General features: G+C 41.1%; 1 protein-coding gene across 6 annotated transcripts in view; it reads right to left on the bottom strand.

Annotated features, from left to right (window-relative positions):
• Window positions 1-27559, bottom strand: part of LOC145714208 (neuroligin-4, X-linked) — a 312054-nt gene that overhangs the window by 105276 nt on the left and 179219 nt on the right. For 5 of the 6 annotated variants that reach the window (XM_081793443.1, XM_081793446.1, XM_081793444.1 and 2 more), the window contains exons 5-6: window positions 20669-20728; window positions 16218-16370 (exon numbers count right to left, since the gene is read on the bottom strand). In XM_081793443.1, the coding sequence (XP_081649569.1) occupies window positions 16218-16370; window positions 20669-20728 (213 nt within the window). The remainder of the gene's footprint in view (window positions 1-16217; window positions 16371-20668; window positions 20729-27559) is intronic. The other variant, XM_081793448.1, reaches the window with a different exon arrangement.

Below are 27559 nucleotides of genomic sequence, written 5' to 3'. Positions count from 1 at the left end.
GACTACGGGGGCTTCACGCACCAGAGGTATCTTTAACAGTTAAACAGAAATCCCACTGCAGATATGAGAAATACTGAATTCTAATCACTAATTATAAATCGTATTTGTCCCATTCGTTCCTATTTTAAAGTGGGTCATAGTCTCCAAGTCTATACTGGCAGGGAGACTAACGTTCCCCACCAGTGAATCTTAAAAAATTCTCATCACAAGAAAAAAGAAATTGTCACCATATGAGGTGATAGATGTTAACTGATGTGGTGGGCATTTCACAACATACATCAATCATCATGCCATACACCTAAACCTACGACAGTGTTATATGTCCATTATATCTTTATAAAACTGGGGGGAAAATCTCTCAGACTAAAGAGGCTCTTCGTGTAAATGAATAAAGGAAGAAAAAGCAGCTTACTGAATGGGACTAGGAGTATCAGAAACTATGAGCAATCTAAACCAGGATTCTCTGCTTTTATTCTCTAGCAAATAAAAAATAAAGCCTAAGAATTTCCCTATAATAGGGGCGCCTGTGTGGCTCAGTTGGTTAAGCATCCAACTTTGGCTCAGGTCATGATCTCATAGTTCACAAGTTCGAGCCCCGCGTCGGGCTCTGTGCTGACAGCTCAGAGCCCGGAGCCTGCTTCAGATTGTGTGTCTCCCTCTCTCTCTGCCCCTCCCTGGCTCGCACTGTCTCTCAAAAATAAATAAACATTAAAACGAAGGTTTTTTTCATAAAAAAAAAAGGAATTAAGAATTTCCCTATAATGGACTATTTTATTTTCACTGGCCAAATGCTCTGCTGGTGAAGCACCAACGAGCTATCATGTGTCCAGGAAAAACAATCACCCCTGTGTGTGCTGTGGGCTCAGACCTCACTGGTCGAGGCGTCTCTGATCTCCATGCCAGCCTATACCCACCCAGCACACATGCATCCATGAATCAGGCACAGGGTGCCCGTGTCTGCTACAAGACCTACGTAAGATTTGTGTGCAAGGAACATCATGACCACTCACCTCCATTTAAAACCAGAGAAGGGCATGAAATAACCTCTTCGTAGTACTGTGGGACAAGAGTGAAAAGAAAAAATAAAGAACACCACCTCTCCAAAGCCGGATTCAGGCAAAGTAAAGCTGCTCTTAAGGGCAATGTGTAATGTGATTGAATTTGGAAAGAAATGATGAGGCATTATGAGGCCACTGCTTTCATTAAAAGTCCATGAGTCACATTAAAACTTCAGATGGATTTGAGGGGTTCCTGGGTGACTCAGTAAGTTAAGCGTCCGACTTTAGCTCAGGTCATGATCTCACGGTCCGTGGGTTCGAGCCCCGCGTCGGGCTCTGTACTGACAGCTTAGAGCCTGGAACCTGCTTCAGATTCTGTGTCTCCTTCTCTCTCTGCCCCTTCCCCGCTCATATTCTGTCTCTCTCAAAAATAAACAAACATTAAAAAAATTAAAAAAAAAAACCCTTCAGATAGATTTGAATCAGTTCCTTTTTAAACCCTGTATTAATCTTGTACGTTAATCTTCAGGACCTGCGTTTTGATGTTGCCTGTGGCCAACTTGCAATCCCCAGATAAGGCATTCAGGAGCATTCGTAATTGGATTTTATAATAGGGAAAAGGCGCAAAGAACAGAGCAAAGTGATAGTTTCGCTTTATGTTTACAGCTTTGTAATTGAAGATATCAGACATAGCCCTACACGTGGCTGGTGCAAAGGCGTAAGCTGTGTCCCGGGAAAAATGCTTCTGCTGCTTTTAATACTAGTGGGGACACTTTAAAGGTTCAGAGGAGACACTTCTGGATACTGCACGACTACATTACTGGAAAGCGAAGAGGAGGAAGGAAGTGAAGTCACGGGAAGTCCTAGGATGTTCCATGAGGGTGGTGGTGAGTGAAAGACAAGGCTGCATAAGGTGGCATCCCAACACAACGATGCAAACACTGGATACCCCTGTGCCCACCCACAATATCGAGATAATGACCCAGTTGAGAAAGGTAGGAACACAGGTTAAATGCTGTCTTCCAAACATTCATGCCTCCTTGGAGCCTTAGAATGCCACCTTCCTTAGAAATGGGTCTTTGCGGATGTTATCCATTAAGTGTCTTGAGAGGAAATCATCCTGAATTCAGGTGAGCCCTAAGGTCAATGACCAGTTTCCTTATAAGAGGAGAGATGCACACAGGCGAAGCCATGTAAAGATGGAGGCCAAGACAGGAGGGATACAGCCACAAGCCCAGGGACACTTGGAGCCCAGAAGCTGGAAGAGGCAGGAAGGACCTTTCCTTAGAGCCTGCAGAGGGAGCATGGTCCTGCCCCGCCTGGATCTCAGTGGTCCTGCCCCCTCTGGATCTCAGGGGTCCTGCCCCTCCTGGATCTCAGTGGCCCTGCCCTGCCTGGATCCCAAAGGCCCTGCCCTGCCTGGATCCCAGTGGTCCTGCCCTGCCTGGATCTCAGCAGCCCTGCTTGGAACTCAGCAGCCCTGTCCCCCCTGGATCTCAGGGGTCCTGTTTCCCCTAGATCTCAATGGTCCTGCCCTGCCTGCATCTCAGTGGTCCTGCTCTTCCTGGAACTCAGTGATCCTGCCCTGCCTGGATCTCAGGGGTCCTGCCTGGATCTCAACAACTCTGCCTCCCCTGGATCTCAGTGGTCCTGCCCGCCTAGATCTCAGACTGTGGGAGAACAGACTTCCATTGTTTTAAGCCACCAATTTTCTGGTAATTTGTTATGGCCAGCCTAGAAAACTAATACACTGAGATTTTAGGATCATTTAAGAAACTTGCCAGCCATTTGCAAAAAAAAAAAAAAAAAAAAAAAAAAAAAAATTAAGCCAGTTTTGGGAAAAATCACAATTATTGCTTGTTTACCAGCTTTGTTTAAAATAGCCACGGAAAGGGGTGACTGGGTGGCTCAGTCAGTTAAGCACCCGACTTTGGCTCAGGTCATGATCTCAGGATTCATGAGTCCAAGCCCTGCGTTGAGCTCTGTGCTGACAGCTCAGAGCCTGGAGCCTGCTTTGGACTCTGTGTCTCCCTCTCTCTCTGCCCCTCCCCCACTCATGCTCTGTCTCTATCTCTCAAAAATAAATAAACATTAAGAAATTTTTTTTTTTAATTAAGAAAATACCCACGGAAAGAGCCAAAGAGAGAAAATCTCTATTACGAAGCTCTATTGTTTTGGTTTGTTTTTACAACTCTCAAAACCTGATAAAAAATATAAGGATATGCAGATTTTCAAATGTTTCTTTAAGCTTATGTTTCCATTCAAGATCAAATGCATGCCATGAACATAAACTGTGTGTCTTCAAGCTAAGTCACACGTTAGGAAGATACATCCTGAACTCGTCACACCAGCATCAGTAGATGTATCCAGGAAAATGGAACCTTTCAATATGTGGGAAAAAGGAACAGCTGGTGAACGTAACAAGTGGAAATACATATGGTTTACACAAAATGAGGCATTCGTAGAATTTGACAACCAGGAGTTCACTCCTAGTGCAATAAAAAAAAAGAAAAGTTGTTCAAGTCAATATATTCTCTCCTTTATTAATTAGCTTCCAATTTGCAATTTGGAGCTAAACGCATGGCAACTGCTAGTCATCCTGAAGACGTTTATTGTCTGGTAGACGCTCAGAAGACAAAAGGCAGTATCTGCTATGACCCTGGCCCTCAAGGAGCTTGGAAACCGGTTACAGGAAGTAAACGTTGTCCGCAGGAGGGAACAAAACCGTATACAACACATTCCAAATGAGTTGAGGGACAGGGAGCAAAAAGCCAATTCTGCTGTGCTTCTCTCCACCAGGGGACACTGAGCAGGGACCGGAGGCATTTTTGGTGGTCACATTTGGGACATGGAAGAGTTGCCTGGCAGCTACCATGTGGAGGCCAGGGTCGCTGCTCAATACCTTTTAGTGCACAGAAGAAACATCAGTCCAACGTGAGAGGCTACATGCTTCCGCAGGAGGTGAGATTAAGGGAAAGAAGGCTGCTCTATGAATCAATGGAAACCAAACAGGATGAACTTGAGCAGAGGTATAAGAATTATGAAACAGAAACCAATCTAGCAGCCTTCCATGCTAAATATTTATCCATAGCAGTCACCATATCGTATGATACTGTGCATTTTATGGTGTGTGTCTGGTTTTTATGGTCTCCTCACTGGAATAAAAAGGGAACGTGCTCGGGAATTTTTTTCTTTTTTCTTCACTAGTCTATTCCCAGTACCATGTGGAAAACAGTAGGATTTTAGTATACATTTACTGAATGAAAGAAACAATGAACGAATGAAAACCACGATTTTTTTTGAATGTTCATTCATTTTTTTGAGACAAAGAGAGAGACAGACTGTGAGCAGGCAAGGGGTAGAGAGAGAGGGAGACACGGAATCCAAAGCAGGCTCCAGGCTCTGAGCTGTCAGCACAGAGCCCGACGCGGGGCTCGAACCCACAAACCGTGAGATCATGACCTGAGCCGAAGTTGGACGCTGAACTGACTAAGCCACCCAGGTGCCCCTGAACGAAATCCACTATTGTATTTTCCGTGGCAAAGCTATCTTTGTAAGGGTGTGGAAAAGTGTCTTACCACTTACACTGTACACAAACAAGTCTCTTTCTCCCCCTCTCATTTTTGTAAAATTTAAATTTAGGGATGCCTACAACACCTTGTGAATTTGGCTTGCCAACTCACAGCTGAAGGATTGCTTATCAATGTTTTGTGGATAGTTATGAAGGGCTTTATGACTCCCGGTCAATGACTGCATCTGCACTGCAGTTTGGTTCATGCTGGTCTTCCCCCGATATATGCGTCAACTGCTCACAGATTTCCATTTCCAAACCTGCAGTATCAGGATGAAATCCCCAATTATGGAAACCCTCAGATGCTAGTCTATTCTGGGTGCACCTTGCCCATTCTTGCATCCAGGAATCAGGTCGGTGCAATGGTTACACAATCTTGACAGGTACGGGAGGCAATGCGGCTCTGCCCTGGGGGGACGGGGGGTGATGGCACTGGGCTCGAGACATGCCAGGAGGTCATTATGCAGAGCGGTGGATGTGTGAAAGTGAGGGCAAAGTTTCAGATACGTAAATGGTACAAGAGACGCAAAGAGAGTGCAGGGTTCCCTCTTTGCAGTGAGTTTTATGAGTAACATGGAGTCTTTTCCTTTGAAAGTCTTGGTGGCAATTTCAAGGGGGGATATGCTGTGGATATGGGTAGGAGGATGGGAATGAAAACTGAGTGCAAATATCAGCGTAAGAGGTGGGAAGTGAAGCACCATCACCTTCCAGGTAGGCGCTGAATGTCTACCGGCAAAGGAGCTCCAAAGACGGATGAAGAAATGTAGACAAGTAGACAAAGTGAGTCAGTAAGGAAAAAATTTTCCTCAAAGAACATCCCAGGCCCAGATGGCTTCCTTGCTGAATCCTACCAATTGTTTAAAGGGGAATTAACACCCATCCTTTACACTCTCTTTACAGAAATGAACTGCAGGGGACACTTCCCACTCGTTCAGCGAGGAGAACGGAACCCTGATACCAAAAGCTGATGAAGGCATCACCAGAAAACAGACCTACAGATTCATCTTTCTTATGAATATGGATGTAAAAGGCCTCAAAAAAATGCCAGGAAACCGAATCCAGAGACGTATAAAAAGGATTATACACTATGACCAAGTGGGATTTATTCCAGGATGCAGGTTGGGTTTAATATTCAAAAATCAAGAGTCAGACGCTCAACCGACTGAGCCACCCAGGCTCCCCTAAAAGTTTTTTTTTATTTTAGTAACATATTCTGAATACATATTTCTTATCAGATACAGGATTTGCAATACTCTTGATTTTGGCTCAGGTCGCGATCTCATGGTTCGTGAGTTTGAGCCCCACGTTGGGCTCTGTGCTGACAGCGTGGAGCCTGCTTGGGATTCTCTCTCTCTCTCTCTCTCTCTCTCTCTCTCTCTCTCTCTCTCTCATTCACCACTCATGCTATCTCTGTCTCTCTCAAAAATGAATAAACAAACTTAAAGAAAAAAACTTTTAACAACTCAGTAAAAGCCGAGTCCCCCAATAAAAATGGGCAAAGGATCGACATTTCTCCAAGAAAGATATATGGCCCATAAGCACGTGAGATGATGTTCAACATCATTACCATTCAGGGAAATGCATATCAAATATGGTACCTCTTTGCACCCACTAGGATGGCTCTACTAAAAAGACAGATGTGAATGAGTGTTGGTGAGACTACATCTTTTATGCTGGTACCAATGCAGCCCCTTTTGGAAAGAAAGTGGAAGTTCCTCGTATCGTTAAACCGAGTATCATATGGACCAGGTATCATACTACTAGGTATATACACAAGAGAAACGCTTACATAGAATCCTACAAAAACTTGTACATCAGTATCTAAGGCACCTTTATGCATAATATCCAAAAAGGGGAGACAACCAAAATGCTCACTCATTCAGATGACTGAATAAACCAAGTGCATCACATTAATACAATGGACCACTATTTGAAATTTTTTTGATGTTCATTTATGTTAGAGATAGAGAGAGACAGAGTGTGAGCAGGGGAGGGGCAGAGAGAGAGGGAGACACAGAATCTGAAGCAGCCTCCAGGCTCTGAGCTGTCAACACTGAGCCCAATGTTGGGCTCAAACTCACGAACTGTGAGATCATGACCTGAGCAGAAGTAGGACACTTAACTGACTGAACCACCAGGAGCCCTAATTTTTGTCCCCTTTCTTAGAAAAAAAAGCCTTTACAATCATTTCTCTCTTAAAATAGAACATTTTACCACATTATAGGTAAAGGGGAAAAATTAGGTCTTAAAAAATGGATGAGTTTAACACATAATGCACATAAACTGGACAAATCTTTAAGTGTGAAATTCAGTAATATTTTATGGATGAATATACCTATGTTACTATCACTCTGTTCTGATGAAATATGTTTAGAACATTGAAAAAGCGGAGAAAGCAGAGACAACATAGCATTCGCTCAGGATGCTTTCAGATGTGACATCTATGCATGGTTTTTAATAAAGAAGTTCTCGAGAAAACCATGAGTCATATTTCTAGAGGACTTTCATATAGGTAGATGCTTAGGAGGGACAGAGATAGCAATGAGGGGAAAGGATATTCAGAGGTTCAGAAACGAATGGAAAACAGGCACTCCAGGGGGTGTCTTCTGTGTGTTCAGAAAGCAGAGGGTGGACTAAAAGAATATTTATATATAAGGGGTGCCTGGGTGGCTTAGTCAGTTAAGCATCCGACTTCAGCTCAGGTCATGATCTCACGGTTCGTGGGTTCGAGCCCCGCCTGGAGCTCTGTGCTGACAGCTCGGGGCCTGGAGCCTGTGTCTCCCTCTCTCTCTGCCTGTCCCCTGCTCGCGCTCTGTCTCTCTCTCAAAAATAAACATACGTTAAAAAAATTTAAATAAAATATTTATATATAAATATGGCGTATTATTATACACATATATACACATACCTGTATACAGTATGTGTGTATATGTGTGTGTGTGTGTGTGTGTATGTGTCTGTATATGGGGCACATCATTAATAAAAAAGAGGAATAGAGTCATCTAAACCATTATCAGGGTATTTTAGTAAAGAGGCAGGGTCATTCTGAATGATAGAAATTGTTTCTCAATCCAAACTGGAAATATTTCCTCTTTCGAAAACTGTTCTCTCACTTCCGGTACAACTCTTAGTTGTACTGGGTAGTTATACTGGATGGTGTTTTTCTAGGAGGCCAGGTCATACCTCTGTCTATACCAAAATGTGTGTCTTTTTTTTTTAAGTTTATTAATTTATATTTGAGGGACAGAGACAGAGAGCAAGGGAGGGGCAGATGGAAAGGGAGAGACAGAGAATCCTAAGCAGGCTCTACACTATCAGCAGAGCCCAACATGGGGCTTGAACTCACAACTCGTGAGATCATGACCTGAGCTGAAATCAACAGTCAGACACTCAACCGCATGAGCCACCCAGGTGCCCTCAAAATGTATTTCTTTTTTGAAAAATTTTTAACATTTTTATTCATTTTTCAGAGGCAGAGTACAAGTGAGGGAGGGACAGAGAGAGAGGGAGACACAGAATCCAAAGCAGGCTCCAAGCTTTGAGCTGTCAGCACAGAGCCGATCATGGGGCTCAAATCCACGAACGATGAGATCATGACACTTGACCCAGTGAGCCCCCAGGCACCCTAAAATGCACTTCTTTATAATGCATTTATGCTACCCACCTGTTCATGACTGTTTCACAGAACATTTCACGAGACACAGCCTTCCCTCCATAATATCTGAACCTATAATAAAAGCTGTAGTACTGAATGCAATGAATATAGTTCATCCAGTGTCATATTATTAACAGAATCACCAGAGCCTTGCGACTGATTTACCTGCATAAAGATTTTAGCTCATCCATATCTAATGGCCAAAGGATGGTTCCATGCAGTGTTCTAGAATATTTCTGATTCTTTTATACTGGGAAATGCACACTTCATTCAAAAAGCTATTGTGTTTTTCTGTTTTTAAATAAAAGATACACCGTCCTAAGCATTAGGCTCAACATACCTAAGCAACATGTTCCAATGTAATTTTATTTGAGAAATACATTTACATTGTTAAATCTACAAGACAGCCGCGGTGTCTGAGTGACATTTTTCTTCCCAAGAAATTGACTTTGAATCTGCACCTTGCATCCGCTAGGGTCATTTTCACAAAGCCAGTGACTTCTTGACATGTGATTGGGAAAAAATAGGAAGGTATCTTCAAGAATAGGGCGCTCCGGGGTATCCCTGCTGCAGGCTAGGTATAGATGTGTACATTCCTTCCACACTTCTTGTAAAGGAGGTGTTCAGGCAAAGGGCAGAATAAACAAAAACTGATCTGCAGGCCAGATTCTTTTGGTCATGGAGCGTTTCCGCCTTAGGGGGTCTTTAAATGTCCCCCTCAGGTTGCCTTTGGGAGATTTTTCCATTATGTGACTTGGAAGGACTAACTTCCTTGAATATACGAAGGGAAGGAAGTCAAGATACAGAAGAACTATGGAGGTATTTATCTTGTTAGGGATTGTTTAAAACCCATTTCTCTGACACAATCATCAGCAGAATCTGAATTCCCAGCCATGTCCAATCAAGCTAATGCATTCTGACCCTCAGGTTCAATGCTTCTCCTTGGAAAAATTCCTACCTTTCTCCCGTACCCAAATGCCCATCACTGTTTTCCTTGTCAGTAGAAGGATGCCTATGTCCCTTTTTCCCAATAAAGACAGCAGCCACTTTACCTAAAACAACTGAAAAGAGTCATCTGTTCGTGTTCACACGGTGGGTGAGACGGAAAATTAAGAAAACATGCAAAAGAAAGAATGTGTCTTCTTTTTGAATTAATAATCAGAAAAGGACTCTGTTCTGAATGCAAACATTCCAAGGAAGGGACAGTTTTCAAAGGTTACCCCATGCAATTGTTAACTCAAGCTTACACAGTCCTCTGCAATCAGTTAAGCGACAATTATTGTATTTACTTAATAGGTTCTTCAATCAAGTGTGTCCTAACACCTTGATTTCCAAGAATGACGATGCACACAGAAATAAAATTCCACCTTCCTTGAGGAAATTCTGAATCATTCTTAAAGGATCAAGTATATTCTCTGTAGAGTGGCAGGGGCTGGTCATAGTTAGGCTCATTTGAGATTAAAAGTGAAAAGTCTTTGGTTCTGATTTCTCCCAACCATGATTGTCTTCACCCCTCAAAAAATCCGTTCATATCCCTGGGTGTCTACACTTGCCACAGACGTCTTATTCTTATTCCATGGACCCAGCAGCTTGCAACAGAAGGGACCTGTCTCCCTTGTTCATACTCATCCTCCTCGTTACAAAGTCTCCACCCCACGGCAATGCCTTCCAGATCTGCTCCTGGGGCCCTCTGAAGTCCCAAACACAGGACTTTATTCTAACACCATGCCTCTAACTTATTTGCTGAATGCATCAAATCAATGTAGTGGGCATTTTCAGCCACCTGAAAGGCAGGCAGAAGAGGAACGTCCACGCCAATGGTCACCAAGGGCATAACAGGGCCATGAACTTGTCTACTCCCAGAGCTCAGGTTCCACACCAGCAATAACAAAGACCCGATTATGGTGTTTCCAAGTGGGTTATTAGATGCATCGAAACCTACTGATGAAGACAATGGAAGATGATGTATTTTTTTGGGGGGGGAGAGAGGACATTTCTTGATTTTTCTATTTTGCATAAATTTTGGCACAGAGAAGAGGCAAGACCAACCCTCCTTTGAGCAATGTATGCATCCTACGATTGTGTTATCTGGACTATACACATCCGTCCACATCCCAGCCCATCTTAGAGAGTCACATGGGCAAGCAGTGCAGCAGGGAGACCCAGAGCTTGTTCCTTTCTACCACCGACTTTCAATATCCTGGTTTTGAGTGGTCCCACATAATTCCTCTCACCTCCAGATCCCATTTCCCGCCATTTTCTCCCATATTCCTTTACTTCTCTAAGATTACGTATATTTCTCTAAATGCAACACTTCACTTTTCCTCTCTATGCCCTGAACTTTTCACCACATTTTTAAAAAAATGTTTATTTTTGAGATAAAGAGAGAGACAGAGTGTGAGCGGGAGGGGGCAGAGAGAAAGAATGAGACACAGAATCTGAAGCAGGCTCCAGGCTCCAAGCTGCCAGCACAGAGCCTGAAGCAGGGCTGAAACCCGTGAACCATGAGATCATGACGTGAGCCAAAGTCAGACGCCCAACCGACCGAGCCACCCAGGTGCCCCTATGTGGCATTTAAAATGCAGCTTAGCAATGCATGGTTTCTAAGACACAGAATGGCAACACTTCCAGTGGGAAATCAAATCAGGGCAAACCCGTAAAGAGGGGGAATATAACGCGAGTTAGGAGGGCAGCAGCAAGATGAGGAGATCCTCAAAGTGGGCCGGATTATTGTTTCCCTTTATAGATACCTGTATGAAATTTTGACTTGATCTTAAGATGGGTTCCATTTGTAATTTAAAACAAAATGCTTAAGGGACGCCTGGGTGGCTCAGTGGGTTAGGCATCCGACTCTGGATTTCAGCTCAGGTCATGATCTCACAGTTTGTAAGATCGAGGCTGGCAGTGCGCTCTGTGCTGACAGCACAGAGCCTACTTGGGATCCTCTCTCTTCCCCTGCTCCACCACCACCTGTCTCAAAATAAATAGACTTTAAAAAATTAAAATAAAAAGCAAACCAAAATCCTTAGTAAGAGATAAAAACAAACCAAAGACAACAGAGTGTCTAAGAAAAAAAAAAATAAAACAGTGCCATTAGCAAACAGCAACCAATAAACTCCCAAAAAAAGGAGATGTATTCTGGGTACAGCAGCTTGACATTTTCAGCAGAGGTGTCTAAGGCGTATTATAGGGACCCACCAAATTATCACGGATGTAAAATGCTCGTGCACAATGCACACAATATGTAATTCAGACCATAGCTCTTTATAGGAATGTATCAATCCTTTGCCCCAATGATTCCCAGACTCCTTTTATGGAGTGGAATCAGACATAGAACACCAACGTATCAAATGGATGATGGCGAGAGTCCTCTGGCTGATATCAAAGAGCTGCCTACAAATGCCACTCACCTACCCCGCATTTCAGCTGGAAATCGAGACCCCACAAAGGACACGAGAACCATGAAGGTGGACACCCCATCATAGCAGGCATATGGCTCAAATCCTGTGAATTTTATTTATCGATTTATTTTAATGTTTATTTATTATTTTGAGAGGGAGAGACAGACTGTGAGCAGGGGAGGGGCAGAGAGAGAGGGAAACACAGAATCTGAAGCAGGCTCCAGCTCCTCTGTCAACACAGAGCCCAACGCAGAGCTTGAACTCGCGAACCACGAGATCCTGACCTGAGCCACACTTGAATGCAAGCAACTGAGCCACCCAGGCACCCCAAAGCGTGTGAATTTTTGTTCTGCAAGTACACTGCCTTTACTTCAAACCATTTCTGTGTTATATTCAAAGCTATGATGTCACTGCATGTGAATGAACTTACGCAATCACTCACCTTAAAGACAACTTCAGGATAACCCCTACGCAACCTTCCCTGAGGCAAAAATTTTACACCAGTTACAACACCTGAGAAACAAGCAGGTGTTTCTGATACTTTTTTTGAATCCTTGAAAAAGTCAGTTATATAAATCTATGGGCAATGTTTCCTAAGACCGTAGAATACCTGTCAGGTGAGAAATCTGTTGAAGTCACCATCTGGCTTAGTGGCATTGACTCCATTATGGGCAGCACGCAGCAGATAGGCAACGAATGGGCAATAGCGATCAATCCCACACCCAACCGGCCCATAAACCATTAGATCTACAGCAGCGAAGAGCTTTGCTGTGATCCATCGATGGTGCTGCTGGGGTGGACATCACCCTCACCGTGCACCATGATAACGAACGAGATATCAAGACCCACTTGGAGGCACATAACTGTAAGCATCGTAATCATAATTTTGTATCTAGATCAACTGACTTTTTTTGCATAATTATAGAAGCTACATCGGTTTCCAAACTCATTCTGTAGTTTACCTGATTCATGCTTAATACCGACAGGAAAGCCTGGAGGCGCGATCTTAGTGGAAAAACTACAGAGTTGAGGCTTCTCTCAGCCCTGAGCTGGGATCCCAGCACTGATCCCCACAAGGGGTATCACTGGGAGTCAACCCTTCACCCTTCACCTCTACATGTCCTTTTCTTGTAAGTAAAGTAAGCAAGCCCATCCAATGGGCGTGGTGAGGATTAAGTGAGCAACTACAGCCATCCATGGCTGGCCAGCCACAGGTTCTCGACGAGTGGGTACTAAAGCATAGAAGTCAGACTGTGGTAAAGCAAAAATAATTTAAAGCATGCATGAGGCTTCAAATTGCAGGTAGTGATACCCAAAAGGGAGTGATGCCATGGGAGGTAAATTCAAATGAATGTTTAAATGGTGGTGGAATGAACTAATTCAAGATGTAAAGGCAAAGTGGAGACAATGAATGAGTGAATAGAGAGGTTAAGAGCCACAAATAAATAAATTCCGGGTATTTCCATCAGAAGGCATTCAGGAGGAGTTTCTCTTTTATGTCTAAGGTCTTTGGACGCTTGTCATGAAAAAATAAATAAATAAGAGGCAGATGTGATGGAACTCAAGTCTTGGATATGTATGCCTTCCTAATGACCAAGGTGCAGAGCAGAACCGGAGATATGGTTAGAAAAGAGCATCTTTTTGGAAAATAAATGGAAGACGAGTCCAATGACTAGACTTCATGCCGACATAAATAATGACCTTCTAGTCCTGATGATACGTACCAGTTTGCCTGGCTTAATTCCAGTGTATCAATAGCATATGAACAGCTCTCCACGCATCCTGGACTAGATAACAAGTTATATGGCCAATGGCTGGCAAGACTGTGCCACACTGTCATGAGTAAAGAAACCATCCATATTCCAAAACACAAGTGTCTTCTAATCATTATTTTTTTTTTAATTAAGGTTCAGGTTAGAGGGCGGCATTTGATAGATACTAGTGATTACATTGTTTCGCCAGCTGCGATTACACGTATAGAGCAACAATGATATTCATATGTTGTCCAGAGGTATTAGTAAGAATGGAAATTATAAGGTGATTCGGTGTCCTTGTTGCCACTACTGGGCTATGAGATTTCACACCTAAAGCCTCATGCTAAAATCTGTGTTCTTTCCATGCACCAGCCTCCTGCGTATACCGTAATTCCTGTTGTCAGACCCTCCTCCTTTGGGTGGGAAAACAGCATTTATTACTCCATAAAAACAATAATATCAAACAATATTTTTTCAAATTTCTTAGACAGTAAAAGAGCACTTATGCACTAATGGCTTTTTTGAAGAGGAAACTCAATATTTCCACGTTTTGCTAAAAACATATCTCTCCATATCAAAAGCACTAATTAGAACGTTCGTCCCCACGTACGGTTGTGCCGTTTTATCGGATCATCTTTTTAAATATCCGGACGGCAATGGTTTAAAAATATTTCTCAACACCGAAAATAGCCGGCTTCCTGCAAGCTAAAAGGAAGTGTCCCTTAGCAGTTTTGAAGAGGGTCGGGAACAAACGCAAGATCCGTGGTAAAGACAGATAAACTAAGTCACATTTCAGAATCTCTAGCACTCTGTATAATCGGCCAAGCTGGCACGGTTCACCCCAGCAAATAAAAGGGGGTCTGTGGCCTTCGCAGCGTCTCCACAGTAGCTCATTCGTGCACTGTAAATAGACCGGCACAGAGATGCTAAATTGATTCTTTGATTTCTCTGTCGCCCACTACAGCTCTCTGTTTTGCCACCGCGAGTTCTGTTTTAACTCTCAGGAGCAAAACGTGGACTTAACGTCTTTCAAGGGGAAATATTTTAGAAGCAAACTTTTTTCTTTTGCTTAAAAGATCCGTATGTATACATGTATAAATGTGTACATATATGTGTGCATATGTATATGCATATATAAATATAGATACACATTTACATATGTATATATAGTGTGTGTGTGTGTGTGTGTGTGTGTGTGTGTGTAATCCCACAGCATTTCCCAGATCTGCACATAATTTCACAAACATGCCAAACTGATAAGGCGTCACCATGTAAATGGAGCTACATCCCACAGCTGGGCTTCAGAGGGGGAGAAAATCGATTTCCTTTCAAATCTAACGTTTTAAGGAACATCAAAGCATCATGCACGCAAGAGAACATTCTGTAACTCCACGGAAGCAAAAGCTTGTTCAATGGGTACTGCTTCATTCAGAAAACAGAGCCCAGGGCTCCGTGCTCGGTCTGATGATGCTACAATGCCCTCTTCGAAAAGACCATAGGCACTGCGCTGACACGTTGTATCCTCCCTCCACCTCTATGTCAGAATGGACCTTTTGTAAAAGACCAAGAAACACGATTTCCTGTTTCAAGGACTAGAGGCAGAAGCAACTACCCAGAAACTGCTGAAAAAATGTTCAGAAATGCAGGCACTCATGGGGCTGTGATGTTAACTACAATGATTCTACAAGGACCTGGCTCAGAGGACCTATGAAAACAGAAAAGGAAGTAAAATCATAAAACAAGAGGGTTCTTGATGCTAATGCATTTTATTTTCTTTCATGTGCAAAAACCAATGGGGAATTTTGAGGACTTTATCAATGCTCCAAAAGGCTCAACTTTGCAAACATCTGTGGGTGATTTGCATTTGTAAACTACAAATGCATTTCTACCACTCCCCATCCCCCCACCCTCCCAGCTCCAGGGGTCTTTCCTAGGTGAATGTTTTCACATGTAAATGAAAAAAAAATGCTCAAAATAAAATGAAAACATCAAGGTGAAAATCATACATTCTTGGTAATATTTGTCCATTTGGAGAGAACATTTTCAGCCACAGATTTTGATCGGCAGAGCTCCATTTACGCGTTCTATTGTCTTAAAAACAAACGTTTTCATGTACGCCTAGGAATATTAGTCATGAAATGTACAACGGTAGACAAAACTACAAACGAAGATAAATATCAAAATAGAGCCCACCCCAAATATCTATTTTTCCAAGCCCCCAGTGGGGAAAAAGGAAATAAACAGCAAAACCATGGAGAGCTCTTACTGGTGGATTTCCATGCCCTCACCCTTTACGGTAAATCAGAAACTGTTGCAAAATTCAAGTGAGAGCCAAGCTCCACTGTGTGCAAATACAACAGTCATTGTAACCCCGCCACAGAGACACAACGCTCACAGATGATCAGTTAAGGAATTAGGTGAAAGATTTCCAGCCCCCAAGCTAAAGACAAGTAAAGAAATCTACTATCTACGGCCCTCCTTCGTCACTGCTTCCCAAAGGATCACCCATCAGCAAATGAGTTCCCTCTACAGGGCTGTGATGCCCAAAAAGTATTCATTTGGCCCAAAGATAGAAATGCATTTAAGTAAAATTTCATTTTAATTTGGGACCTTGGAGTCTGCCTTTGTTGGAGGAAGGATAGGGGTTCTCCAAAATACAATTCAACGATGAAAAGCTGCATGCCTGAAAAAGAAGACCAAACCTCTCCTGCAGCGAGCCCAGGGAAATAGAACCTTCCAAGGATCGGAGTAACACAGTGCAGCTCAGCTACTCCCCACACAGTAAAAAGCACCACTTTGTCACCGCCCCTTGCACATTCACCCGATGCCATCACTCACCTAGAATTCCCAGCCGGTAGTTAATGGTGATCACAATGACATTGCCGTAGCTGGCCAGCACACTGCCGTCTATCATATTCCCAGTGCCCTCCATGTAAGACCCGCCGTGGATATAGACCATGACCGGCTTCTTACTGTTCTGATCATGGATGTCTGGAAAAAGAAAGTCAAGTAAGGAAATAGAATAAAAAAAAAAAAATCACACGGATGAACTGATACTATGCAAAGGACAAAGGGCACGGATTATTATGTTCTTCCTTCTTTGGACTGGAATCAACCATGCATCTATGTGGAATTACATACACCGTGGTAAGACTGCCTAAGAAAACTGCTCAATGTTATCATTTTTTCTAGTCACAGAAATGGTATTTTTGACAAGCATACGGACATCTGAAGTAATATGAATGCCTATGTACATTTCTCTATCTACCTAAAACACTAGAAACTAGAAGATTTTGATGAAATGCTTACTTCCTAAACAGTGCTCAACTCCTAAAAGGTGACTTATTCAAGAAGCACACGGCGTAATAAGTTTCATCATCTCGGGAAGTGTGCAATCTGCTTCAAAAAGATCATTTGTTTTTACCTCTTTATTCAAAGATGAGCCTACAGATGCATTTTTAACCGAAACATGAGAATACATGAGAACCAGTGAGGCTGAATGTAGCAAACTCCAAGTAAACGGTTAAAAATTATCAACAGAACAGAAACGTGTAAAACCGAAAACAGGGCAAAACAAGATGTCCGAGCAAAGGTCTTTGTTCTAGTTTGCTGACTGCGATAAATATCTCAACATATTTAAGTAACAAAAATGAAAGGGGCGCCTGGGTGGCTCAGTGGGCTCAGCGGGCTCAGCGTCCGACTTTGGCTCAGGTCATGAACTCATGGTTCACGAGTTTGAGCCCCGCCTAGGGTTCTGTGCTGACAGCTCAGAGCCTGGAGCCTGCTTCGGATTCTGTGTCTCATTCTATTTCTGCCCCTCCTCCACTCACGCTCTGTCTCCTCTGTCTCTGTCTCTGTTTCTCTCTCTCTCTAAGAATAAACATTAAACAATTAAAAAAAAATGGAAACAGATGTAACAGAAATGACACGACACTCCAACCTCAACGTGAAATGATTGACATGCAATCTATTTTCAGAGGGATATGAACCCCAGTTGAGATTTGCAACCACTGGGCACCCTTGGTAATAACTTTGTGACTTTATTTCGTAACGATGTAAAACCAGTGTTTCACAATGGTCTGTGAGTACAGGAATTCAGAGACCATCTGTGCATTTGTGGAGCCTGCTTTGTGAACAGGTATTGATTAAATCACCTTTAAAAATCAGTCCTTAAGTTTACGTTTAATGTATCACACTGATTCCTTTTACAATTATTTCTGAATATCTCTCTACATGTATCCATAGATATATACACATAGGTGTGTGTAAATAATGTATATATCTGTCTGTCATCAAAAGAAACCCAAATGTATCCAATGTACATTTATTGTCACCCTTTTTTCAGTCAAGTGTTTTTTCTCCTCCTTCAGCAAGACGCTTTTGAAATCTCAAGAAAGGAATTTTCAGGAAATGAATCGCTATCATTTGGTGAGGGGGGCTGCTAATAAAATGAATTCTGATCACAATCTCAAAATGAGTTCATTGGGTGCCTCAGGAAGGCGGCTCGAGAAACCCACTGGTCACAGTCAAATACAGAAAAAAGTGTCACGCTCCCATGTCCCTGCAGATCCTGAATAGATAGAAGAAGAACCGATCTTATTTTCTCAAATAAAATTCAAATATACAGTAAAAATGTTTTCTTCATCCCTTGTTCATCAAGCACTACGTGGAATTCTGAAACACACAGGTGTTTGGAAAGGTGTTGGGTTTTGAACCACGTACTCCTGTGTCTGGCTCCTGATTTGCTGGTTTTCCCCTTATTTCTTTTAGCAGGTGCAGGCTGTTGGGTGGTCCACTGTGGAACAGGACGTGGTAGAGACTTTGAAGGCTACTTGAAGGGGTTTTCTCAGAGAAAATGCTAGGTTAACATCTCTAAGCTTTCCAAAGGCATGGAACAAGGTTCTCGTGAACTTGAAGAGTAATAAATAACGAATGCCCTGTTAATTCAAAGTAAAAAAATATATATCACAGGGTATTGGTATTCAGTGAATAGGGGGCATTTTAATGGGAATAAAGTTGCATTTCGAGCATTGGGAAAACAGATCCTAAGAATCAGAAATGCTCTAATAAGAGATGCAGAGTAAGAGGCAAATTATATCCCTGGCTGGTGTAAGAGAACCCCCCCCCCCCCAAAAAAAAAAAAAGTTTTGGGTTTTGTTTTAATACATTTTCTTTTTTTTCTTTTTAGATGATCTGATAGAATCTTTTTAAATTAAAAAAAAATTTGTTTTAATACATTTCTTTTTTTCTTTTTACATGATCTAATGGAATCTTTAAAAAAAATTTTTTTCAACGTTTTTTATTTATTTTTGGGACAGAGAGAGACAGAGCATGAACAGGGGAGGGGCAGAGAGAGAGGGAGACACAGAATCGGAAACAGCCTCCAGGCTCCGAGCCATCAGCCCAGAGCCTGACACGGGGCTCGAACTCACGGACCGCGAGATCGTGACCTGGCTGAAGTCGGACACTTAACTGACTGCGCCACCCAGGCGCCCCAGCTAATGGAATCTTTTTAAATGAAAAAAAATTTTCAATACATTTCTTCTTTTTCTTTTTACACGATCTAATAGAATCTTTTTAAATTTTTTTGTTTTAATACATTTGGTTTTTTTTTCTTTTTACATGATCTAATAGAATCTTTTTAATTTTTTTGTTTTAATACATTTCTTTTTTTTCTTTTTACATGATCTAATAGAATCTTTTTAAATTAAAAAAATTTTGCTTTAGTACATTTCTTTTTTTTTTCTTTTTACACGATCTAATAGAATCTTTTTAAATTTTTAATTTTTTTGTTTTAATACATTTCTTTTTTTTTTTTACATGATCTAATACAATCTTTTTAAATTTTTATTAATACGCTTTTGGATTCAGATAAAATGGCAGGCGTTCTGGGGCCTGCCACAACAGAGAGTCTGGCGGGTGAGTCAGGTGCCAGATGAACTATTGTAAGGCCAACGGAAAAGATCTTGCGAAGAGAGGTAGGGACAGCCCTAGAAACACATGGGAGTTACAATAATAATTAAATAATAACAATGTTCAGACAAAAGCAGGTGTGAAACCAGCATTGGCCCAACTTCTTGGACCCAAGTTGATTAAACAGCACCACCAGGGACGCCTTGCTGCCTGGCAGGGAGAAGTTATCATCTGCTTCTGTGCCTCGAATTGTGTTTCCCCCCAAAACCCAAATGTTCCTCAAGGGCCTTTGCCCTGTAAGGCAAATGCACAGAGGTCCGTGCACTTTCCTACTTGGACAGCAGAAATGGAGTCTTCCTGGCAACTTACTTGGGACTTTCTGTCTTGTCTCTTTGACACTATTTGTTCTGCTGAAGGCACAGGTACCGTGTGGTCCTGGTTGTTAGAGACCACTCTCTTCCAGAGTTTAAAAAGCATCAGTTTAGTTCCAGTGGCTGATCTGTCCAGCAACTTGGGATCCTTCAAGAAACAACTTTCCATGGCAACCAAACATTTTTTGGGGGGGGGTAACAAAAAAGTTTTCAAAACAGCCGTGGTGTTGAAAAGGAAAAGATAGAGATGTAGGTTTTTGACCTTTTCATTTTTCACAACTTTGCTATCCCTGCTTCCTACCCCCCAACCCCGCACCCCCTTTAAATGCTGCTAAAAGGCAGGCGGCAGAGAAACGAGATCTTGTTAAAACACTTTTTCATGTATTTCACTGTGAGCCAGAGAAGATTCTTTGAAACTTAACTGTGAATCCGGATATTTAAAAAAAAAAAAAAAAAAAAAGAAAGAAAGAAAGAAAGAAAGAAAAAAAAAAAAAAGAAAAAGAAACAACCAAAACCAGAAATGCCAGACACCCAAAAAGTTCTATGAAGGTGTCTCACAGAGTTTGGCAGCTCGTAGAAGGAATTAAGAAAACCAAATCTCCAAAATACAATATTAACTTACAAATAACTTTGGAAGGAAGAAAAGAAAGTATACATGCATGTGCTAAAATTTCATTTCCTCTTCTTATGACCAAGCCAAAAAAAGGGGGGAAAAAGGAAAAAGGAAAAGAAAAACATACGATGCCTTGTAAATAACATTTTTGTATCAACTCACTTCATATTTAGAAATGTTTATACTTCTTATGGGTGGTTTGCATTCAGCGACAGGGTAATTGAGATTAAAAAGCACAGTGGTTTCCAAACAAGAAGAAAATAAAAAAAGCACACAAAAGTGTACTCGTTTCAGAGAAGGGGAGGAAAAAGAGGTTGAAATAAAAAAAAAAAAACAGAGAGAGAGATATAAAATCATGCATCAGGGTCGAGCTTTGAAAAAACAAAAAATACCTTCATCTTCAGCACGATCATTACTGGTTATATCATCTGCGTTTTTCTTTGTGTTGGCTCCTGGGGTCATAATGAGAAGGAAAATAAAGGGAAAAAAAAAGAGAATTCAAAAACAACAGGTTTGCAAAAAAACCAGAAGAGAGATACTACCCAGTAAAAGAAAAAAAAAATGTCACACAAAAAGTTGAAATTTGTTACATTTGGATTTCAAAAAAAATGAGGTAGGGGGTCGATGCAAAATGCATAAAAACATAAAGATGTCAAGAAGAACAAATTCAAAATGTTACTTGCGAAAAATATTCTCTATCCTGTGAAAATGCAGTTTGGGGGGTTATAATGGTAGTACTGCAAAAAAAAAAAGGAAAAAAAAAAGAGCTAATGTGAGTTTGAAAAAAAAGAAAATTAAATTATTAAAAAAGATTTTCCACATTCTCAAAAGAAAAGCACATGAAGTATTCAATGTCCCTCTAATTTTAACATATTATAATCTACATAAATTCATGAAATGTCACCGATACACTTTGGTTATAAAATTCCATAATGGAAGAAGAAACACATTTATGCAATAAACACAGAAGGACTTTCAATAAAATACTTAAAATTGACATTAGTTCCATGCAGATGAACTTAAAACACAGCGTTTCAAATACAAATCAGAAATGTCAGTTGATTTATTAATTTGAATCATGAAATTCACCTCTCACCAGTGTCTAGAGAACTACTCAATATTTGCTCCTGTTTAGTATAAAAACAAACACAACAACAAAACCAGCACTTTCAATCAGGATTTCTTAAGTTAAAACATTATCAATCATGCTCTCTCTGATTGAAACACTTATTAAATATTACTTCAGTGTTATCACTCATTGAATTTAAGATAAGTATATAATAAAGTCACCTACCTTGATGACCTGAAATTTAAACCAGATAAGAATGTCTATGTAGACAAAATATGGCGGGTGGGGGGTTCCTCAACTATACCACAAACACTCTCTTCTATATTCGGTATGCAGTGCACCATTTTCCTCTTTATATTTTCCAGATACAAGATGACAAAACATTTAATAATGCTTGAATTGTTTGGTTAATTAGCTCAATTGTCTTCTTTTCATAGATAGACACAATCAGGACATGCATACTCCAGATCCAGTAGCTTCAAAAAGGTCTGAACCACATCCTTCTAGAAGTTCTAAGTAACTCAAAAGAACTCAGCATGTTGTGAAGCCAAAATGTGAAACTGTGGTGTTTTTGTAGTCAGAGAAGGCTTGCATATTTTCTATTTTATGTGGTTTAACACCTTTTAATGAGCACACCTAGGTGGGTGGGAAATCTGATTTGTTGATTTTGAGCACACCTAGGTGGGTGGGAAATCTGATTTGTTGATTTTTGAGGCTTAAATATCCCCACTGTCGATAATTTCAAGCTACCAACATAAGGTCGTTGAAGACAGCTGCAGAGAGGTGCCTGGGACCCCTAGAAACTCCAGCCTAATTCCACCCTCATCCACCTAAAATTAGAGTCAAGTCTTATAGAAACCACCTCTCCTTACAAAACTTTCATTTCTGGTCCCTTAGAAAGTATCATGATGCTGACATCCCAATCTATTATAGTCATTACCTTGATATCAACATCTATTTATTGCCCACAATCCTACTGCATTTAAATATCTAAAAAGGGGCACCCGGTTGGCTCAATTGGTTAAGGGTCCGACTCTTGATTTCAGCTCAGGTCATGACCTTGTGGTTCCTCAGATCAAGCCCCACATCAGGATCTGCGCTGACAGCTCAGGGCCGGCTTGGGATTCTCTGTCTCCTTCTCTCTCTCTGCCCCTCTTCTGCTCATGCATGTGCATGAAATCTCTCTCAAAATAAACAAACTTTTTAAAAATAAATGAATAAATACCTAAAAGAACTTTAAAAAATCAAATTAGCTTGACTGTCTCTGGGTTGTGTTTGTCGGGGTTTATCAGTATAGAACCTATTTCAAAGTGAACTCATGGACTGAATTTATGACAAAACTACATAGAAGCTTATAAGGGATGCCCTTCTTGGAGAAGTATGCTACGGGAGTGATCCACAAATCTGTGTTACAAGTCCTCCCTCATTTCTGGAACAAAAAAATGTGCATTCCTCCCTGTAAGAAGATTTTGTAAGTAAAGTGTGAGTGACCTGAAACACATCCTGGGCTGGATGAGAGGCAATGGTTAGGGAACCTTCCCCAACAAAGAGAGGAAAGTTCTAAAGACTACGAATGCTTTTACAATTTTGATAACATAGTTCCAAGGCTGATTAAGTAGCAATCCAGGGTAATCTACTGCCTCTTTGATTCTTTACCAAACTTTCTGGTTAACCAAAGCATGATTTTTAAGAGCTTTACTGAAGCATGATTTACATCCCATAAAATCAACTCATCACAGTATAAGATTCGATGATTTTTTTTAACGGAGTTGTGGCAACTATCAGCATAATCCAATTTTAGAACATTTGCATCAACCCAGAAAGACTGTGTTCTAATCATAGGTGCCATGTTCCTAGCCTCCGTCTCATTAACCTCCTTTCTGTCTTTCTACATTTGCCATCTTGGGGCATGTGGTATAAAGGAATTCGTATAATGCCCAGTCTTTCGTGTCTAAAGCAGACACTCTCCCTTAGCGTGTTTTCAAAGTCATTTATGCTATAGCATGGATTAGTACTTGATTCTTTTATATGGATGAATAATATTCCACTGTATGGATAGACCGAATTTTGTTTTTCCATTCATCTGCTGGTGGCTGCTTGTACTGTTTCCACGTGGTGGCTATTAGAATGCTGCTCAGAACATGTGGGCACAATATTTACGTTAGGATATAGGTGTTTCTTTCTGTTGGGTAGATATCTAGGAGTGGAACTGCTATTTTATGTGGCAAATTGATGTTTAATTTTTTTTTAACTGTTTTAATGTTTTTTTGTTTTTTTTTTTTTTTTTTTGAGAGAGAGGGAGAGGGTGAATGGGGAAGGGGCAGAGAGAGAAGGAGACACAGAACCCGAAGCAGGCTCCGGCCTCTGAGCTGCCAGCACAGAGCCCGATGTGGGGCTCGAACTCACAAACCATTAGATCATGACCTGAGCTGAAGTCGGATGCTTAACCAACTGAGCCATCCAGGAGCCCCCCAAACGTAACATTTAAAATAACTAGAAAGAGTACATGCAAGAAAATGCAAAATTGAGAACTTCTGACATGTGGAAATTACAAGGAGTCTCTGTCTCTCACGGTCTCCCAAAAATAAATAAATGTTAAAATTTTTTCTTTAAATCGGGTTCTGTGTCCCCTATTATTGAATTGTTAAGTGTTCTTTATTTTTTTTTAATTTTTTTACGTTTATTTTTGATAGAGACAGAGTACAAGTGGGGGAGGGGCAGAGAGAGAAGGAGACATAGAATTTGAAGCAGGCTCCAGGCTCTAAGCTGTCAGCACAGAGCCCGACATGGGGCTTGAACTCATGAACCATGAGATCGTGACCTGAGCCAAAGTCGGACGCCTAACCGACTGAACCACCCAGGCGCCCCTATATTTTTTAGATACAAGTCTTTTTCCAGAAATATGATCTGCAAATCTTTTCTCCCAGTCTGTGTGGCTTCTCTTTCAGTTTTCTTAGTGGTGTCTTTTGAAGTGCAAACGTTTGTTTTTAATTGTGATGAGGTCGATTTTGTCCATTTTCTTTCAAAGCTTGTTGCTTTGCATATCATATCTGAGAAATCCTTGCCCAAGCCAAGATCCTGAAGATTTTCTCTCATGTTTTTCCCTCAATGCTAACCAGTTGTCATTCTTCACCTTTTAAGTGTCTGAGTTACTTTCAGTGTATGATATGAGGTTAGGGTTGAAATTCATTGTTTGCATATGAGTATCTCACTGTTTTAGGACCATTGATTGAAACGCTAACGTTCCCTCCTTAAATTCTTGAGACAATATTGCTGAAGCCAGTTGACTATAAATGCCAGGACTCTATTTATTCCTGGACTCTTTTAATTATATTCCATCCTGCGTTTCTATCCCCATGAGTCCCTACCTGTCCTGAAGACTATAGCTTTATGGTATGCTTTAAAATGGGGAAGGAGTGGGGCGCCTGGGTGGCTCAGTCGGTTAAGTGTCTGACTTCGGCTCAGGTCATGATCTCACAATCCGTGAGTTCAAGCCCCACATCGGGCTCTGTGCTGACAGCTCAGAGCCTGGAGCCCGTTTCAGATTTTGTGTCTCCCTCTCTCTCTGTCCCTCCCCTGTTCATGCTCTGTCTTTCTCTGTCTCAAAAATAAATAAACGTTAAAAAAAAGGTTTTTAATAAATAAATAAATAAAATGGGGAAGGAGAAGCCAGCCAACTTTATTCTGCTTTGTCAAGATAATCTGCTCATTCTAGATCCTCTGCCTTTACACACAAATTTTCAAACGAGCTTGTCAACTGAAGAAAAAAAAAATCACCCACCGAGATTTTGACAGAACTTATTTGCCAAACTGCAATTTTGAATTAATTTCATATAGCACAGTATGACCCAGAAACATCATTAGGTATCACCTTTAATGTTCAGTGTGTACTTAATGTTTCACCTTTTTGTTCATGTTTAGTAAGTTGTTGCTGCATTTTTCTTCGCAAATATAGCTAATTAAATGTCCTTTAAAAAAACAATGGAGTTATCCTCAATATCTAATTTAGTTAGAATCGTGAGCTATGGGGAAAAGATTCTGGTGGGATTCATTCCGCAGTAAACCCATCTTGCACAAGCCAAAAAAAAAAAAAAAAAAGGCATTTCAAAATCCATACACGCCATGAGTTTTTTTTTCCACCCACTCCAAGTCTATACCATCCTCCAAGTGCCAGAAAAATATTCCTTTACATCTAATAATTAGGCCCTCTATGAAACCTCCATGGGGAAATAGCTGTAAATATTAAAGGGAATATTTAAGCAACTTCAAACAAATGCATAGCTGTTCCATTATTAAAATTTAAGTATGATTTTATAAATAAAATATCTCAATGTCGCTGGTCCTTGAAGGGTGTCCATCATTTTTTTATACCTGTGTTTCTGATGTGCACTTCTCATGGTTTATGTGCATCATTTTCAAAAGTAAAACTATTGAAAAGAGTACTCTGTACCCTAAATGCAGAACTACTTTGCAGAGAATTCAGAAAAGGTAGAGCATGGGAAAGGGAAGGAAAATCAGTGAAAATCCTCTAGATGCTGATTTTAACATTTCAAGGCAAGAAAATAATTTCATAATTCCTCTTTTTATTATCCATTACCTTTGTTGCCAGTTATGTATGGAAATCCTCAAACACAGTCATCAGACAGTGTGAGATGATCGCGTCATTTATGCGAGAACGTAATGAAATGATAGAATATGGAAAACCTTTAAAGTATTGCTTTCGAAATGAGATATCATATTAAGTATGTATTTATTGGTTCACATTTTTTGGGGTCTCTTAACAGTGCAAATTCCAAGCAGAAGGTAGACTTGTTTTCTTAAATACAAAAAGAGTGTGTCTTAGCCAAATGCATTATTTTCATCACACGGGAAGTTGTGTAATGGGCTACAGGGGACATAAATGCTTTTCCCGGCCATCACACATGTGTGTGATTGATCGCTTTGTCCCTCGGCCACAGAGGAACGCTTCTTTAATCTTCTAATTCAGTAATGGGCTCATTTCAGCAATAATAAGCTGAATGGGATCTGATCCATGAGAGAGTGCCCATGCCTCATCACTTAACTCACTGGTAAACCCATTCCTTCTAAAGACAGGTATGGATGCTTTAAAGATGCCAGCCTTGGCCGCCAGTGGGTACCACGAATAAATACTCCACACATACATCTTAACATACGCTCTCACTCTTACTGGAACATCGATCTGAAAGATAACACGAAACACTTCATTCAGAGGGTTTCATCCAAAGCATATGTACCTTGAAAAATGGGGCCCCCACAGATGAATTCACTTTCTGCATCTGAAGCAATCAGCATCACTGATCTTCATTCCACCCCCACCCCCCCCCCCCACCTGGAATCACAACATCTGAACCAGATCGAGTTGCACTCAGGGAAAATACAGGCAAGGCTGGGGAGCCTGTCTAATTAATGCAGCCTTCAACGAACAGGCTTCCTGACATCCCCATTTGGAATTTCTGTTCATTCCATGCCTTGGTGACACAGGACAGGAGGGTGATACGGGACAAGGTCGACTATGGGAAGTCAAGAGCATTCCTTTTTTTTTTTCTTTTAATGTATTTATTTATTTTGAGAGAGAGAGCTTTAGTGAGGGAGCAGCAGAGACACAGGGAGGCAGAGAATCCCAAGCAGCCTCCCCACTGTCAATGCAGAGCCTGACGCGGGGCTCAATCTTCTGAACTGTGAGATCATGACCTGAGCCGAAACCAAGAGTGGGAGACTTAACCAACTGAGCCACCCAGGTGCCCCAAGGGCATTCCTTTTTAATGTGGAAGGAGGATTCTTGGTGATCAAAAGCCTTAGGAAACAGAACATATGGAAGCCGGTGGATTTCTCTGAAGTCATCGGCAGACGTCTATTTTGAACACACTTTGTGATGGCATCCCCAAGTTTGAAGGCTTCTGCTCCAAGACATATGAAGAGATATGGAATTGCTGACTTACTGGGTGTGGTCTTGAGGTCAAATACCTAGGATTCATCCCACAGACATTTATTATGTGACTTTCACGTGCTTGAGATTTTCCTAATCGTTGTGAAATGTTCTGCCAATCAACTTATCCTCCGTTGTCCATGTATCTGTGACTACAGTAAAACCAAAGTCTAATTCTTTGTAATTTTCTACCAGTTTCAAAATGCCTCACTGTAATAGTGAAAATAATAGGAGGGTTTTTGTTTTTTGCATGTATTTTTTGCATGT

This window comes from Panthera onca, chromosome X, assembly GCF_046562875.1.
Source record: "Panthera onca isolate mPanOnc1 chromosome X, mPanOnc1 haplotype 2, whole genome shotgun sequence".
Classification (NCBI taxonomy): Eukaryota; Metazoa; Chordata; class Mammalia; order Carnivora; family Felidae; genus Panthera; species Panthera onca.
The sequence above is the reverse complement of the archived record's forward strand: the minus strand, read 5'-3'. Positions and strand labels throughout refer to the sequence as shown.